At 39.4% G+C, this 12,593-nt stretch overlaps 1 protein-coding gene across 3 annotated transcripts in view; it reads right to left on the reverse strand.

The window, feature by feature from the left end:
• The window catches only part of MAP2K4 (mitogen-activated protein kinase kinase 4), a 105,451-nt gene that overhangs the window by 21,816 nt on the left and 71,042 nt on the right, over positions 1–12,593 (reverse strand). For 2 of the 3 annotated variants that reach the window (XM_090291811.1, XM_090291810.1), the window contains one exon: positions 11,202–11,321. The exons of the other annotated variant lie outside the window; for it this stretch is intronic. In XM_090291811.1, coding sequence (XP_090147937.1) covers positions 11,202–11,321 — 120 coding nt within the window. The remainder of the gene's footprint in view (positions 1–11,201; positions 11,322–12,593) is intronic. 3 annotated transcript variants of the gene reach the window in all.

Consider the following 12,593-nt stretch of genomic DNA (forward strand, 5'->3'; position numbering starts at 1 on the left):
CGAGATTAATGTCCCCCAAAGTAAAATGGCTTGCCCAGAGCAACACTGCTAATTGGTGATACAGCCATCCAGAGAATCCGGTTGGCTTAATTCCTTTCTCCTATCAGCACCTACAAAGGAAGAATATTTATAAGGAGGGAAAGCATATGTTTCCATAAGTATTAAGAAGAGTTACAGCACTCTTGCAATAGGATCGCCTGCTAGAGCTCTTGTGTAGCTACAAGGCTTCACAGAATACTTATTTGTAAAGCATATCTGACATAAACTTTTACTTATATTTTATTTTTTTAAGTCTTCTCTCTTTTTTATTTTGAGTGCCCTTACAGAATGACTCTCACAAAAGATTACCACCATTCACTCAAAACACACACTTGGATCTATTTTAATCTTAAGGCCATCACAATAGATTTACTAGATTTCTTTTTTATTATAGAAAAAGCACACTTAACTCATCTACTTAGAAAAACAGTAAGGGAGGGAACTGAGCTTCAGTAGTGTAGAAGCACAATAGAAAGGTCCCTGATAATTAGTGCCTGAAAGGCCTGCCTTATTACCCAGGCTCTCCCACTTTCTACTTACATAAGATTGGGCCCCCGACCAAATGAGTTAACATATGCAAAATACAAAATAAAGTGCCTGGTAGGTGGTAAAAACTATAGGTAACAAAATAAAGAAAGGAGAGGGACGGATGGAAAAATAGAGAGGCAACCAAAAGAGAAAGAAAGATATGGGAACAGGGGAAATAAAGGTAGGAATACAATCTAAGAATTAAGGATAATAAGAGCAATTAGCATCAGAGAGGAAAATGTTTGTCGTTCCTAAAGGCACATAACCTAATAAAAATTTTTTATTTCTTTTGGTAGTTCCTTTTGGCCTGAGAACAGACAACAACACCGAGCTGCATTTAAAGAAGAAGGACTTTGGCCAAGATGGAGGCCTAGACAGATACGCTGCATCTCCGTCCACAAACTAAGAAGGAATACAACTACCTCAAAACTAGAGACAACCAGAAGTTCCAGAAAACTTAGCTGCATGGAAGTCCAACACACAAAGATATACAAAAGAATACTCATCCAGACAGGTAGGAGGAGTGGAGCCGGGGTGGAGAGGACACGTGTGGTGGTGGCGGCAGCAGCGGCAGCAGGAGGCCAGAGAAAACGCAGTCACACATTTTTAAAAGTTGGGAGGGACACCTCGAGAGCGCTACCAGCACCAGACTAGACCTCGCAGCTCATGGTCCCAGTGCCAGGGATCAAGCCTCACTGCTTCTGACTATGCAGACCAGTGGGGACTGGGGTGGAGGCAGAAACTGCTGGTCTCTCAGCAGAGTCCACTTGTTTAAAGGGCCCCCACAGTCCTAGAACACCCACAGACCCATCCACTCTAGGAACGACGGCCAAGACAGCAGCTAGAAGAGCACCAGTCCCATACAGAAGTGTGAGAAGTGCCTGGAAAAGGGGCGAGTGCTGGGCAAACAGCATGGTTCCCTCTCAGACCCCTCCCCCACATACAGTGCCACAACGTAGTGAAACAGGTTGCCCTGTACTGACGAATCCCTAAGGCTCCAAACCTTACAACTTAACAGGAGCACCAGCTCTACCTAAGATTCAGAGGCAAACACAGGAGCCTGTCAAGATGAGGAGACAGAGAAGTATGGCTCAATAGCTAGAATGGATCAAGGTCCCAGTGAGAGAACTAAGTGACGAGGAGATAGCCAACCTACAGACACAGAGTTCCAAACATTAGTGATAAAGATGCTGACAGGCTTGACAGATATGCCTAAGTGTGGCAGACACATAAGGGAAGAAGTGAAGGCTATGCTAAGTGAAACGAAGGAAAATCCACACAAAACCAATGTGAAGGGAAGGAAAACGGGGTTCAAATCAATGGTTTGGAACATAGGAAGGAAAAAACAGTCAACTAGTACAGAATGAGGAAACAAGAATTGAAAAAAATGAGGAGAGGCTTGGGAACTTCTGGGACAACACTAAATGTGCCAATATCCGAATTATAGGGGTGCCAGAAGGAGAAGAGGAAGAGCAAGAAATTGAAAACTTATGTGGGAAAATAATGAAGGAAAACCTCCCAAATTTGGCGAAGGAAATAGACATACAAGTCCAGGAAGCACACATTCCCAAACAAGCTAGACCCAATAAGGACCACACCAAGACACATCATAATTAAAATGCCAAAGATTAAAGATAAAGAGAGAATCTTAAAAGCAGCAAGAGAAAAGCAGAGAGTTACCTACAAAGGGGTCCCTATGAGACTATCAGTTGATTTCTCAAAAGTAACTTTGCAGGCAAGAAGGGACTGGCAAGAAGTATTCAAAGTGGTGAAAAGCAAGGACTTACAATCAAGATGATTCTATCCAGCAAAGTTAGCATTCAGAATGGAAGGGCAGATGAAGTGCTTCCCAGACAAGGTAAAGCTAAAGGAGTTCATCATCACCAAGCTATTATTATATGAAATGTCAATGGGACTTACTTAAGAAAAAGGTCAAAATTATGAACATTAAAATGACAACAAACTCGCAACTATCAACAACTGAATCTAAAAAATAAAAACAAAATCCAACTAAGCAAACCAGAATAGAAACAGAATCATAGGTATGGGGATCATTTGGATGGTTATCAGCTGGGAATAGGAAGAGGGAGAAATGGGGAAATGGCGCAGGGATTAAGAAGCACAATCGGTTGGTACAAAATAGACAGGGGGGAGTTAAGAATAATATAGAAAAGGGTGAAACCAATGAACTTATATGCACAACCCATGGACATGAACTAAGTGGGGTGGGATTGCTGGAGGGAAGAGGGGTGCTGGGCAGAAGGGAGCAAAGGGAAGAAAAAACTGGGACTACTGTAACAACACAATCAATAAAATATACTTAAAAATAAATAAAGAAGAAGAAGAAGAAAAAAAAGGAATGATCTGAGCTACCTCGAAAAGCAGGGGAGCAGTCTTACATTCCTGCTTAAGGAAAAGTTGGAATGACCATGTAGCTAAAATATAAAAGTAGAAATCACTGAACATGGATTTCCTGAAGAAAGGGAAGGACAATGAAAAACTGAAACTAAGCTCAAGATAAGGGATCCTAAAGACAAGATCTGGATAAAACTAATAACATGCTTATGTATCAGCAGTAACCACTTAGAAAATTGTTTAAAAAGACACCGCTAATAATAAAAATTGTAAATGCTCAGACTATATCTAACGAAAGAAGCAAGACGTTTATGAAAACACGTATACAAGGTTAGTAAAGGGCATAACAACCACCTGACCAAAGAGAGAGGCAAAGCATGCTTACAAGAATGAAGACTCAGGATCATATAGAGGCCAAATTCCCCCAAATTAACCTAAGAATTCAGTGAGACTATAATGGAAATTATCATGCACCTCAACAAGCTTTCCTAAATCTCATGCAGAAGAGCAGAGCCAAGCACAGCTCACACAATTTGAAGGAAGGGGGACTGATCTACTAGATAAAAACATTTACAGAAAGCCATAACAATAAAAGATGGTGGTACTAGTACAGGGGGAAAGTAAATGTACCAGTGGAACAGACTGAAAAAACCACGCACCTAGCAAATTCGATTTAAGACAGATAGCAAAGCACCAGTGAATGCTGCTGAGACCTGTGGCCTTCTAAATACAAAAGGTTAAATTAGATCATTACCTTAAATCAGTCACAAATAAAAATACAAAACCCCCCCATACGCTACTTTTTGTTTGTCTGTTTTAAAAGTCGAAGACTTCAGGGCAGGAAAAAAATTTTCTTCCCAGCCCTGGCTGGTGTGGCTCAGTGGATTGAGCGCTGACCTGCAAACCAAAGGGTCACTGGTTCAATTCCCAGTCAGGGCACATGCCTGGGTTGCAGGCCAGGTCCCCAGTTGGGGACGTGTGAGAGGCAACCACACACTGATGTTTCTCTCCCTCTCTTTCTCACTCCCTTCCCCTCTCCCTACAAATAAATAAATAAAAATCTTTAAAAATCAAAACAAAACAAAAAACCTTCTTCCCACAAACACATATGAAAGGAATAAATCACAAAGAGTAAGACCTAATTTAACTCCATTATAAAGAATATTTTTTGTATGATAAAGGATATCATATCGAAAGTTAAAAAAAAAAGACAAAAACAACCATTTGGATGTTAAAAAAAAAAAACCCACAAAGGATTAGTACCTTCAATAATAAAGCATATGGAAAATTAATTAGAAACAGACAACACAATAGCATAATGGCACATGTATATGAATAGGCAAGTCACAGAAAAGAAAACCTGAATATACAAGTAAAAATTCTGTACCTCGCCAGTAATTAGGTAAATGTAATTTTAAAAATGCAGTACCACTTCAAACCCACCTGATTGCCAAAACTGAAACATTTACTAATATCAAATATTAGCAATGAGATCTGTGACAATAAATGCATATGCCTCCCCAACATTCCCCACCCCTATTTATGCACCATGTGCCCAGCTAAGGCTCCAGTTCCCAGTCTTCTATGGAAAGTAGGCAGCCAATGGGAAGTCAACACAACTGTTCAAGATTCCAGGGCAGCCCTTTCAGCTCTTCCTTTTTCTCTTCCTGTGGACATGATAGCTGAACTCTAGGAGCTGACTTGGACCATGAAGCAGTCGCAATATGGTATTCCCTCATTTATCACGGGTATTATGTTCCAGACCGCCCGCGAAGTAGGAACCTTACATTTATTCTATAGTCTTAAACCTACGTAACTTTAACAGCATACGTATACAGTACTGCAAAATCCCACGATATAGCAAAAAATCTGCGATAAATAAACATCATGTTTTTTTTTTTTTTCCCCCACTGTGTGGTTGCCTCTCACTTGCGCCTCCAACTGGGGACCTGACGTGCAACCTAGTCATGTGCCCTCACTGGGAATCGAACCACCGACACTTGGCTCGCAGGCCAACGCTCAATCCACTGAGCCACAGCACCCATGTTTTTAAAAATCCCACAATACAGTGAGGCCGCGATAAGTGAACCGCGATATAGCAAGGGACTACTGTAATGGAAACCACAAACTAAGTGTTAGAAACAAGGTCATAGTGACTCCCAAACCAGTAAAAAGTCATTGGTAACAAAGGGTAAATGTAGAAGGGTCTTAAGGGCAAATGTAATTAAAGGATCTCTGAGAAGGGAGTGGACAGCATTAGCATATTCACAAATCACAACAGGGGCATTTAGATGAACGCCTTAGATTGTACCTCCAGAGTATCCAGTCATGGAGAAACGGGGAAGAAGGAGAGGGGAGGGGAAACTAGTTGCGTTAGGGCGGGGAAGCTAATCGCTCTCACTTTAGGGTGGCAATTTTAGGGTAGAGAAAATAATCACTTTAGGGTGGCAATTTCAGGGTGGGGAAGCCAAGACTATAAAACCAGCCATCTCTGTCTACTTGGCGCTTACATTCTCCTGGCTGTGGGGGTGCGCCTGGCTCTGCAGACTCGTGAATAAAGGCCTCGCTTTACTGCTCAAGTCCTGTGTCCCGGTTTTTATTGTGAGCGTTTCTCACATAAGTAAGCCGCTAACAGTCTGCATTACTGACAACTAAGTACAATTCCTGATACAGGAATTATCATTCTGCCTAGTAAAAAAAAAGTTAGTATAACCAATAAGGAGAGAAATATTACAACAACCATTAAGGTTGAAGTTATTCATTATCACTTAACCTAGCAATTAATTATATTTCTAGGTATACACTCTAAGAATCTGTAAGCTGTCAGGAGACATGCAAAAGGAAGCTCCTTTTTATACTGTTTATAATTGAAAAAAAAAGTTAGAAACAACAAACATTAGGATTATTAAACATCATTTATGTGAACAAATCTTGAAAAGTATGCTGAATAAAAAATTCTATAGAAGATACAAACAGGATTATTCCATTTAGGTAAATTTTGAAAACACAATAAAGCAATACTATGTATTACTTAGGGGAAAATATACATATGGAAAAAACAAGTTGAAGGAGACATTAACTTCAAGGTCATGTTTAGATTGAGAGAGTAAAAGGAGGAATGACATGAGGACTTCAACTGTGTTTATAACTTAAAGACAGATAAAGATCAAATATGCTAAAATGCTAATCTGTGGTATGGATACACTGTTATTCCCTGTAATTTTCTGTATGTTTGAAATATTCCATACTTTGGAAAAAAAGAACTACCTTAAGAAACTAGAAAAAGAAGAGCAAATTAAGCCAAAGTTATTAGAATAAAAAAATTTTAAATTAGAAAACAGAAAAACAATATAGAAAATTAATGTAACTGAAAGTTGGTTCACTTGAACATCAGTAAATTTGATAAACCCCCCACCAGACTAATCAGGAAAAAACAGAAGGTGCAAACCACCTAGATTGGAATGAGAGAGAGAGGAGAGGGAGGAAACATCACTATACAGTCAACAGATATTAAGATGATAACAAAGGGCTATTATCAATAACTCTATGCCAATTAATTTGATGATTTAGATGAAAGAAACAAATTTCTTCAAGGAACTTTACTACCAAAAGATCAGTTGCAAAGAAACAGATAACTAGAATAGAATTCTGTCTTTAAAAGAATCAAATTTGTAGTTGAAAATATTCCCACAAAGGAAACTCCATGTTCAAATGGCTTCAGTGTGAATTCTACCAAATATTTACAGAAGAAATAATACCAATTCTATAAATTATTCCAGAAAATTTGAAACGAGGGAATATTTCCCACCTCATTCTATAAGGCTAGCATTGATACAAAAGACAAAAGAAAAAACTATTATAAGAAAATTACAGATATCGATATCTCTCATGAACATGCATATAAAAGTTCTAAATAAAATATTAGCAAATTTAACAATATGTAAAAAATAATACATAATAACCAAGTGTATTTATCCCAGAAAGACAAGGCTGTTTTAATATTTGAAAAGTAACCCATATAACTTACCATATTAAAAAAATAATAACAATACCATACAATCATCTCAAGGATCTATAAAAACAATTTGACAAAATTCTAAGGAAACTTCTTCAACCTGATAAAGAACATCGATGAAAAACCTACAGCTAACATCACATTTAATGGTGAAAGCCTGAATGCTCTTCCCCTAAAATCAGCAACATGACAAGGATGTCCACTTTCACCATTTCTATTCAACAATGTCCTGGAGGATCTAGCCAGTGGAAGGAAAGGAAGGAGAGGGGAGGGAAGGGAAAGGAGGGAGAGAGAAAGGGAGAAAAAGAAAAAAAGAAGGAAGAAAGAAGTAAAAAAGAAAAGAAAATGGAAGAAAGGAAGGAAGGAGAAACAAGGAAAGACCCAAACTGGAAAGAAGGAAGTAAACCCTCTTTACTCACAGATGACAAGATAATCTATGTAGAAAATGTGATGAAATATACAAAAAGCTTCCAGAACTCGTAAATGCATTTAATAAGGTTGCACTACACGAGATATATAAATAAGAATAAACTGTATTTCTACATTAGTCACAAACAAGAGGAAACAATTTTTTAAATCTCTATTATTAAAGTATCAGAAAATACCAAATACTTAAGGATAAATTCAACAAAAAATCTGGAAGACCTGTATGATGAAAACTACAAGATATTGCCGAAGAAAATTTACAAGATGTAAACAAATGAAGTAAGATACCATGTTAATGGGTCATTAGATTTAAGACAGTAAAAACATTGATACTCTCCCAAATGATGTATAGAACAGGGGTCCCCAAACCTCGGGGCTGTGGGCCTGTATCAATCTGTGGCTTGTTAGGGACCAGACGCACAGAGCAAGAGAGCGAAGCTCCCCGCACATGACCGCCTGAGCTCGGACTCCTGTCCACACATCCTGCCCCTCAACCACCCTCCTCCATCTGTGGAAAAATGGTCTTCCAGGAAACTAGTCCCTGGGGCCAAAAAGGTTGGGGACTGCTGGTACAGAGCCAGTGTAATCCCAATCAACAATTCTGGGGACTTTGTTGTGTGTGTAAAAACTGAGAAGCATATACCAAAATCCACACGGAAATAGGAAGGGCTTCAAATAGCTAAAATTTATTTTAAAAATAAGATTTAAAGACCAGTACTACATGATCTCAAGACTTTCTACAAAGTTAGAATAATCAAGCCAGGTGTGGAACTTGTGCAAAGACAGACAGAGCAGCAGAGCGGACGAGACTGAATACTAGCCCAGAAACAGACTCACGTGCTGATGCCTGGCAAAGGCGCAAAGCACATCCACAGGCAAAGAGTAAACATCAATCCACACCTCTCACTGTATAAAAACTAACTCTGAATGGATGCTAAATACAATCATGATGCCTAAAACTATAAAACTATGAGAAGACAACATGAGAAAATCTAAGTGACAGTGAGTTCAGCAAAAATTCCTTAGATACAACACCAAAAGCACAATACATAAAAGAAAAAAACTGACAAAATTGTCCTGCACCAAAGTTAAAACTTCACTTTCTAAAATGCTACCATGGCCCTGGTTATGTGGCTCAGTGGATTGAGCACTGGCCTGCGAACTGGAAGGTAGCAGCAGTTCCATTTCCAGTGAGGACACATGCTGGGCTGTGGGCCAGGCCCCCAGATGGGACTGGGTGCAAGGCAACCGACTGATGTTCCTTTTGTACATGTTTCTCTCCCTCTCTTCCTCCCTTCCTCCCCCTCTCCCTAATAATAAATAAAATCTTTATTTTTAAAATTTAATCTTTATTGTATTTTTTCCATTACCATTCAGTCCCTTTAACTCCCCTCCCCCCAGCAATCATCACACAAATAAAATATTAAAAAAAAACAAACGAAAGGTTAAAATGTATAACAGATAAGCCATAGATATGTGGGGGAGGGGGTAAACATTTGCAGTCATGTATCTGATAATAAACCTGTTTCCAGAATATTTTTTTAAACTCCCACAACTCAATATTAAAAAAATAAACAAATATTGTCTTTAAAAAATGACCAAAGATTTGAAAAGAAACCACATCAAAGATGACATACAGTTGGCAAATAAGTACATGAAAATCTGTTTAACATCATTAGTCCTTAGAAAAATGCAAATTAAAAATGCAATGAGATTCCACTCTAAATCTATTAGACTGGCTAAAAATTAAAAAAACAAAAAACAAAAAACCGACTATCGTAACTGTTGGAAAGATGTGAAGAAAAAGAACTCTCATACGCTATGGCTGGAAACTAAAAATGGTGCAACAACAGCTGACCCTTGAACAACCCAGGTATCGACTGTGTGGGACACTTAAATGCGGAATTTTTTCCCCAATACAGTCAGCCCTCCATATCCCTGGGTTTCATATCCTCTGATTCAACCAACTGTGGACTGAAAACAGTAGTTTGGATCTGCAGCTGGGAATCCGAGAATGTGGCGAGCCGACTGCACGTTATTGTTCCACGCTCTCTTACATAAAGAAGCTGAGCATCCGTGGATTTTGATATTGGTGACGTTCCTGGAACTAATCCCCTGCAGATACTGAGGGACAGCTGTAGTTTAGTTTGTAGGTAACCAGAAGTTATATGCGGATTTTTGACTGTACATGGGTCAGCACCCCAACCCCCAGCTGTTCAAAAGCTAAATGCATTTTTGAAAAGTTTGCCCATTAAAAAACCCTTAAATACCGTATACACATACCATATGATCCAGCCATTCCACTCCCAAGTATATACTCAAGGGAAAATAAAATCGTATGCCCACTCAAAGACTTGTACACAAATAGCAGTTTTACTTGTAATTGATAAAAACTGGAAACAGCCCGAACGTCCATCAGCATGTGATTGAGTGAGCAAACCGGTGCGCTCACACAATGGGACACTCCTCCTCCTCCACAATCAAAGGGAACAAACCACTGATACACGCCACAACATGAACTGCAAAATAACTACTCTAAGTAAAAGAAAACTTTTTAAAAGATTTTATTTATTTATTTTTAGAGAGAGGGGGAGGGAGGGAGAAACAGAAGGAGAGAAACACCGATCGGTTGCCCCTCACATGTGCCCCAATCAGGGACCAGGCCCGCAACCCTGGCATGTGCCCTGACCGAATTAATAAAACTCAACACCAAAAAACCCCAAATAATCCAATGAAAATTTGACAAAGGATCTGAACAGACATTTCTTCAAAGATGATGACATAAAGATGGTCAATAAACACATGAAAAGATGCTCTACATCACTAACCACCAGAGAGATGCAAGTTTAACCACAATGAGCTACCACTTCACACCTGTCAGAATGGCTAAACCAACAAACAGCAAGTGTCGGTGAGGATGTGGGGAATAAAAGAGAACCCTCAGGCAATGCTGGTGGGAATGCAGACGGGTGCAGCCACTGTGGAAAACAGTATGGAGTTTCCTCAAAAAATTAAAAACGGAACTGTCTTATGACCCAGTGATTCCACTTCTAGGAGTTCATCCGAAGAAACCAGAAACACTAATTTGAAAGAACATAAGCACCTCTGTGTTCACTGCATCATTATTTACAAGAGCCAAGATTTCGAAGCAGCCTATATGACTACCCCCCAGTAGACAAGTGGATAAAAAAGCTGTGGTACATTTATACAATGGAAACCTCGGCAGTTAAAAAAAAGGAAATATTACCCCTCGTGACAGCATGGATGAACCTGGAGAGCATTATGCTGAGTGAAATAAGTCAGTCAGAGAAAGACAAGCACCATATGATCTCACTCATGTGAAATCTAATGAACTAACAAGCAAAACAGACTCATAGAAAAAAACTCATGGGCACGGACAACAGTGTGGGGACTGCTGGTGGGGGAGGCGGGAGGCCGTAAAGGGGGGATAAGTGGTGATGGACCGAGACTTGCCTTGGGCTGGAGAACACAATTGTGTACCTGAAACCTGCACAATGTTTGTTAACCAGTGTCACCTCAATAAATTCAATAGAAAGGGGAAAAAAGAAAATAAAGTATTTATAAATGAAGGAAGAAAATATGGGATTCACAAATGATAGCCATTAAAAAAAAATGTATGAGATTCACCCCTTAACCAAAGGAAAAATAATGGTAGAAAGTAATGTATAGATTATCATGGCTGTATGCTAAAATACTGAGACATTAACTTATTACTAATGAATGGCATTTGACCGAAGAGCAGAGTCTAATCCCGCCGTCCTCTTTATTCCAATTAGATATCCATTCATCAGCTAAAACCCAAATAGTTCATTCCTACCTCTCTGAAGAGTGCACCATAAAACTGAACAATGTATGGGCAATCACTACTCCGCATTACTACATCCAAATCCATAAGAAGTTGTTTTTGTTCTTTTTCATCCACTGTTGACCGAATTCTCTGGAAAAGAATGACAAAAGATATCATAAAAACATGAAACAACTTCAGAAACCTGAGGAAAAAAACACTATCACAAAAATACTAAGTTTCCAAGCAAACTTCACAAATACTAACCTGACATAAGAACTGTCATCTCTCCAATACCTCACAAGAACAATTTTTGACACAGAAAAACAAAATAGCACTTAGGAGTTTTTATTTTTAACAAAATAGCACTTAGTAACTCTTTAAAAGGACACAGGTGTTCTAACCACAAGCATTCACTAAGGATGTTGGAAGTTACGTAACAAAGTTCTTGGGCCGTGAAAAGTAACCCAAGTGCAGAAGAAAATCATAATGAACTATACTTTAAACCACCTTCATGTGAATAATCACAGGTAGCTTCATATATACCTTTCACTACTTCAGAATCGTATGGAATCTAGGTATTCAATGCAAGAACAGCCCTCGTCCCCCCTGGGATCCTGATACTGTAGCATTACAGTCCTTGGAGATAGAACACAGTTCCGAACAGGTGAAGGCGAGAACAACTGTGGGGCAGCACAGAGACTGATAGCCCTAGGCTGGACGTCCCCCTCCTACCACACTCTCTGAATGGTGAAATCAAAGAGCTCTGCCTGGCTCGCCAAACCACAAATCAGAACGCAGGAAGGCATAAACGTGGTGAAGAAAACCTACAACTCAGGCAACAGAGGGCTTCTTGTCTTTCCTAAGCTGGTGGGGCCCTGCTCTGTACACTGCAGACCTGGCGGCTACCCCTGACCCACCTGTACAACTCTGCACACCCCTAAAATACTGCCACAAAAGGTTCGTATCCCCACCTCCCACCCAGGAGCAGTACAGGACATGGAGATGTTCAGAGGGACAGTTCTCACTGCTCCAGGGAGGCAGGAAAGAAGTTCAGAAATTGTAAAACATTAATAATGAAGTTACAGTTTAACATGAAGGCATGCAAACAACTTTTGTTCACATAAAAACAATTTCAAAATGTCACACCGTGCCACTGTGTATAATACACAGCACATACTTACAAGGCAAGTTAGTATCAAAAAATACTTAAGGTGGCATTTTGTCTTCCAAAGACTTCAAGGTATCTGTCCTCAATGTTCTTGAAAGGAATGAAGGCAGTCAATTAAGTTCTTGAGCCCATTTTACAGAAGAGAAGCCAGAGGCACAGAGAGACACAAGAGGCGTATTCCACGTGACATGACAATAAGCAGTTGTGTAAGGAACAGAGGCAGGTTCTCTCATTTTCATTTCTGCACTAAATAG

Source organism: Furipterus horrens, unplaced genomic scaffold, assembly GCF_987537825.1.
Source record: "Furipterus horrens unplaced genomic scaffold, mFurHor1.1.pri manual_scaffold_11, whole genome shotgun sequence".
Taxonomy (NCBI): domain Eukaryota; kingdom Metazoa; phylum Chordata; class Mammalia; order Chiroptera; family Furipteridae; genus Furipterus; species Furipterus horrens.